The sequence below is a fragment of the Apium graveolens genome, chromosome 6, assembly GCF_009905375.1.
Source record: "Apium graveolens cultivar Ventura chromosome 6, ASM990537v1, whole genome shotgun sequence".
Taxonomy (NCBI): domain Eukaryota; kingdom Viridiplantae; phylum Streptophyta; class Magnoliopsida; order Apiales; family Apiaceae; genus Apium; species Apium graveolens.
The window spans coordinates 170,057,886-170,064,367 of NC_133652.1; the positions used below are offsets into that span (position 1 = coordinate 170,057,886).

The window sequence follows — 6,482 nt, forward strand, 5'->3', positions numbered from 1 at the left end:
TTAATGACAGTCGTTCTTTGAAAGTTTCATGAGTACAACATCGAACAAAGAATTGATTTAGGAGATGAATCAGTGAAATTTTCGTTGATTTTTTATCTATGATTGAAGGCTAATAAGGGCTAATGTTTTATTCGCTCAATTTTTTAAATAAATAAAGATTTTTATAAAATCATTTAAATATTATCTCCGGGAGTTTCTCTTGATAATGATAATTGGAAACCAGTTATGATACTTATGGGGCATTTTTGGCTCACTCTTACTTTGTTATTTCTTATTCTTTCAGTATTACCTGAGGATAACTATATATAGCTAACCATAGGCAGCTCAATGGTGAGATCCAAGCTTCAGGAAGTTGGTTATGTCAAAATGGATAAGACGAGGAAATTGGAAAAGAGGTAATAAAATTTTTGAGCTGGTTGTTATAAAAATTGAGATGTTCAGATTCTTGTTTCATACCATAACTTGTAATCGATCCAGAGATGAGAGGTCATCTGTATATTCTTATTAATATACAGGTTTATACTATTTAAAGTTGTTTGGTGACACCCAATCCTGATCCCAAATTTGGGGGTTGTCATCTGTATAGCAACTTTATTTCAAAGGAAGATCCTAAATGAATTGAAGAAGCTCTTCCAAATTCAGATTAGATCTTAGCCATACATGAAGAGCTAAACCAATGGAGGAGCCCCATTCTTAAACTTATACTCATCATCTTCTAGATGATTTGTTGGAGCATCAATAATTTCTTCCATTCCATACTGGTTTGTATGTGCCCCTCAATATTTCATCAATCTTTAAAGATTCTACTATAGTAACAACTTCAACTTCTATTTTATTCTCTTCACTAATGGTTATTTCTCAGCAGTTGACAAGTGTTAGTCCATCAACAGCTAGCTTAATAGCACAGCCATTGATAGCTCCAATTGTCTCATCAACGGTTATCTCTTAGCCGTTCATACATTATCACTCTGCATCAGTTGTATTAGAGGAGTCTCAACTCTCTTATTTAATAATTCCAAAAATTAGTGTAGATGATCAGACAATTGCTCTAACACTCACAGGAGTAAAGATAGGGAGTGAAACACTTGCTGAGAGTGGGAGGCTACTTTGTGAGCAGGCAAACAGAGAAGGAGGGCAGAAAGTCCTAACCATTTTTTCAGGCTTAACAAGTGAGATTGAGAGTTCCACCTTAGTAGGTCAAGGTGATGGTGTGATGATTGTGAGCCAGAGGCAGGCCCTGATGCAAGGCTGCTTTGTGAGCAGGCAAACGGAGAGGGAGTGCAAAAAGTCCTAACCATTTTTTCAGGCTTAACAAGTGAGATTGAGAGTTCCACCTTAGTAGGTCAAGGTGATGGTGTGATGATTGTGAGCCAGAGGCAGGCCCTGATGCAAAAAAATAGAAAAAATGAGACAAATGGAGGTACATGAGTCATGAGGATGGAGACGCTAGATACTTCAATGGGAATGCCTTCAACTCAAACTAGTGAAGGTCTATTTCAGGCAAAATATCAAGTTGTCTTGGGTAGTGTGAATCTAGATGCCTCAATATTTGAGCATCATATTCCAACATACCAAGTGCTAGCTGGTCGATCAAATTTTGGAAGCTGAAGATACTCTGAATTTGGTTCACGCTACAGTATTTATGATGAGAGCTAGAAATGTTATTACAAATCTATATATTGATGTTGATGATGACTTTGAGTATGATGCCACTGGAAGTGATGCAGATGATAATTCTTAAGATGGTGAAGGAGGAGATGCAGGCCTATCTACCACAAAACTTCCATATTGGTTATTCTCTAACACAGGCCAACCAGGAGAGCTAAATGTTCAGCTCCTAAATCATAAAAAATAATCTTTAATTGAACAATCACATTCTTCAACTCCAACTTAGCTAATGGTCAAGTTTCAGCAATCAAACATTAAACTCCACAAACTCCATATTCTTCAGAAAAACAAGACTTCTAGTCTATAATGATTGAAGTTCATAAAGTGAATGAAAACTTCAAAGAAGACTTGGAGTCAAGGCTACCTCTCAACACAGTGAATAAAGTCCACTCAAGGCTTAATAAAGAAGGGGCCACCTCCAAGACTTTGGCTATTTTAGACAAGAGAACGAGTCTCATGGAGGTCAAAATGACCAATATTGACAAACAAATGGCCTTTCAAACACAACTATAGCAACAGATCCTCAACTTTTCTGCTATAATTCCAACCCTTGATGATAACAAAAAGGGAGAGAATTGAGTAGCTCAAGCAATTGAGACTGTTCATTCTACATCTACATCAGCCACTATTGTTGCAAGTCTTTCCTCTACTCAACAACTTCAAATTCAAGTCCTTGTCAGCAAAGAGGATAAAATCAAGGTGTATGACAACATATCTGAAAGACTGAATTATCTATCTGAAACCTTCAAGCAAAAGCCATCAAATATCCCAACAACAACCAATTTCATGAAGAATATAACTCCGGACATTTTAATTAACAGAATAAGGAAAAAGGGTTCTCCTTCATCCATAAATGAATTCATCTTAGAATTCAAGTCTTTTGAAGCTAGATCACCTACTATGAGAAATGATCTAAAGGGAAAGAAGCCATCATGAGTTGTGCACTTTTCAAGTCCCATGCTTGATAAGGATGAATGAAAGATATTGGGTGCTCAAATTAAGAAATGCAAAGCTGCTTCAAACCTAATTTTAAAACAAATGAGGGCATGCATATATAGAGGGGGAGAAACCATTCATATTTTTCCTGGACATAAAGGTTATGAAGATGTCAAGGCAGAGGAACTAGCAAGAATTACTCTTGAGCAAACAGAAGGAGAAAAGGTAGATAAAAGAAATGATGAGTTTAATGATCATCAAATGTAGCTAGCCAATGAGCTAGAGAAAGATTTAGATGTAGAAATAAAGGTTGATGCTGAAGTAGAAGTGGCCAAGGAGCCTAAAAGATTGAGAACCAAGATAGGTGCAAGAAAGAAGGCTAGATCCAAAAGATTGGCGTCAGTAGAAGGACCAGTTGTCACTACAACTATTTCTATTCAGCAACCAACAGTTTCAATTCCTTAACTTGTGGTAGTGACACCTGGATTTAATTTTCATGGTGAACTAATTGTGCCTAAGGAAGAAATATTGAGCTATGAAATATCAAGTTTCCTACCTTTCTAGAAGAAAGTGAAGCTCAAAGCAAGAAGAAATAATTGAAGAAATATTGCCAAAACCATCAGCTCATTAATACATGAAGAAACCTGAAGACAAAGACTCGTATATCTATATTTGCAGATGTTGAAAAGAAGTCAAACATTTATTTGTATCTGGATGAGATCTATGAAGTCAGAGGCTAGGATGCTACTCCCAAAAATGCCTGAAAGACTTGTGTTTGATTATAAAGGGGAAAAAATAGACAATGGCCTCTTCAGCACATTCTTAAGGAAGGGTACAAGACCTTATTAAGGGAATTCTCTAACATGAAGAGGACTGGTGGATTTAATCCAACTGCCGAGAGAGAAGTTCTTAAAAGAATCAATGACATAAGGAATAACTAGAATGATAAAGATGCACTGCTTAGAAAAATGACTATTTCTTATATTGGCAAGAGAATTCATCATCAATCATATCACATGGGTGTTCAGGGATATAGATGGTTGCAGAAGATTTTATAGACTTATAGATCAACTGAAAACAACTAGCAATGATGAAGGAATATTCTGTAGTATTCTTCAAAGGCAAGTTGGTTACAACCTGGAAAAGCAGAAAATATAAAATGATCAGTTCACACTAGAGGAACAACAACTCAAAGTAATCTCTTATCAGTTCTAGTTGTATTTTCTATTTATTTTGGAACTATCAGTAGCTTAATTATCATTAGATTGTGATATCTCTAATGATTTTTGTTTATAATATGTTTTATTATCATCAAGACTCTAATTTATGGCTGATTTTCTATTAGTCATAAATTGGGGAGATTTTTAGGAATCACATGTATTTTTTATGATAAACAAAATATATAGCATAATTATTCACTAAGTAATTGTAGTTGTCAATGACTATTTATCTCTTATAATATACGTTGACAGGATAGCTTATCAACTTATAAGCTTTGTAATATTTTCAAGTAGATCTCAATACTAGTCAATGATGAGAATATTCATTCTGAAGTCATGTTGACTCGATGGATAAATAGGATAGGATGGTTAATTGTAAATATGAAATGTCATGTAATTATATCTAAGTGAAGTGAGTCATCAACGTCGAAGGAGAAAAATACCATCAACGATTAAAGGCCATCAACGACTATAGTCTAAGGCAATCAACTTATCAACGGCTAGAGGAATACACTATCAATGGCTAGATTAGCAAATAGTAATTTTTTTTTTTTTTGACGAAAAGAGAATTTTATATCATTAAATCAGTCATCAATACATTCTTAATTTCAATAGGGACATTTTCCCTATCAAAAACCCGACCTGGGAAAGAATATGACATTTTGGCCACATAATGAGCCGTCATATTAGCAGATCGTCTCACAAATAACAAACTAACATTGTTTAGTGACAATAACTTATTCCTGCATTCCTCAATAACAAGGCCAAACGGTGATCGCATTTTCACCTTGCTTCTAATAGCTTGAACAGCTACTAGGCAGTCTGACTCCAACACTACCTCACTCCACTGGCTCTCTTCAATCCAACTCAATGCCTCCTTGATTGACATGGCTTCAGCCATTTCTACTGTTACCTTTCCTTCTTTCAGAATTGTCCGTGCTTGAATCAAACCTCCATTACTGTCTCGAGCTACCAAACCAGAACCAAACAAATCGTGTTCGCGAAACAGAGCTGCGTCAACGTTTATCTTAACTGAATCCTCATGTGGCTTAACCCAAGACATAGCCCCATCCTCTGCACAACCTGCCTGAGGTAGAGCCTCGAAGAAACGACTTTGGGTACTCTTCCATTGTGTAAGATAACTAACCGCTGAACTCAGAACCCCATTTACTGAACTGATTTTGTTGTTCCAAACTTTCTCATTACGAGCCTTCCAAATGCCCCAACACAGTGTGGCCACCTTTGCTCTCATGTCGTGGGAAGTTGATTCAAAGATCCCTTGCACCCAGCTAAAAAAGTCCTCTCTGGTTTCTTGATAGATGTCTGAAGTTGAAAGAACCGTATTCCATATCTGTACCGCTCTAGGGCATGTCACCAGAGCATGTAAAATGGTTTCCTCCTCCCCATGACACATAGGACAGATGTAATTATATCTAAGTGAAGTGAGTCATCAACGTCGAAGGAGAAAAATACCATCAACGATTAAAGGCCATCAACGACTATAGTCTAAGGCAATCAACTTATCAACGGCTAGAGGAATACACTATCAATGGCTAGATTAGCAAATAGTAATTGATAGTGACTTAACAGAGCATAAATATTTATTCTGACAAAGCACATGGGTTGATGAAGTATTATACTGTCTTGGAATCTGAAGAAAAAGAAACATTATATTTCCATGCATGACAAATTGGAGGGACTTTCAAGGTTCAAGATTTAAGATCAAGAAAGCAAATTTAGTCTAAGTCACGAGATTGAGTGTAGAAGCAATCTATATACAATATTTTGTTGTCTAGTAGAATTATAATTTGGTAATATATAAACCAAGTATAAGCACTGTTTCAACTAAGAAATAAGTTTATAGAGTTTTTCAGAGAGCTAAGTTGAGGGCATTATTTATGAGATAAACACTGTAAAAGCATCTATAAAATTACCTTATAATTTACACAGATTTTTTCAGTATATAACTCAGGTGGTAAGTTCAGTAACAAACCACCTGAAATTTTTATATCTTGTGTTTTTAAATTTCTATTTTGTAGATCATTAAGTTCCAGTTTGAAAGAACTATAATTTGTATTCAACCCCTTCTACAAATTACATCAGTGTTGATTGATAGTAAATAGCATAAGTATTGCTCCTCTCTTTCACTAATATCGTAGTCTTAAAAATATATCATTAAATTTTTTTACGCATTTAATATAATACCTTGAATTTTTAGACAATAAATTATACTTAAATATCAAACTAAAGCTACAAATTGTATTCATAATTAAAACAAGTTTCTAGTTGTCCATAAAATTCTAAAATACACGACATAAATAATGTCTCCCAATGCAAACAAAATCACTAAACATTATTCTAAAACAAGATCAAATCAAATCCATTTTAATGATGCCCCAAAATCTAAGCACCTGAAAATTTGTAACTAATGAGCCAAACAGCCCAGTAAAAAAACAATTCGATACTAATGAATCAAGTAGTTCATAATTTTCATAAAATCAAAATCATAGTTGTATTATAACAGAACAAAACATGGTTAATTACACTTACCTAGACATAAGTCAGGAAAACAAAGTAATACAAAATCATATTAATTTCACGTACACAAAACAGGGGATGATAACATTAATAATTAATATTAATATAAAACCATATGAA

General features: G+C 34.7%; 1 protein-coding gene across 1 annotated transcript; it reads right to left on the minus strand.

The window, feature by feature from the left end:
- Positions 1-4,395: 4,395 nt before the first annotated feature.
- LOC141665589 (uncharacterized) lies at positions 4,396-5,238 on the minus strand. Its single transcript, XM_074471578.1, has one exon. The coding sequence runs from the start codon at positions 5,236-5,238 to the stop codon at positions 4,396-4,398; it is 843 nt and encodes a 280-aa protein (XP_074327679.1).
- Positions 5,239-6,482: the final 1,244 nt, after the last annotated feature.

Bases quoted from the DNA above. Each gene is read 5' to 3' on its own strand.
- LOC141665589 (XM_074471578.1), bottom strand. From the start codon at position 5,238: ATGTGTCATGGGGAGGAGGAAACCATTTTACATGCTCTGGTGACATGC.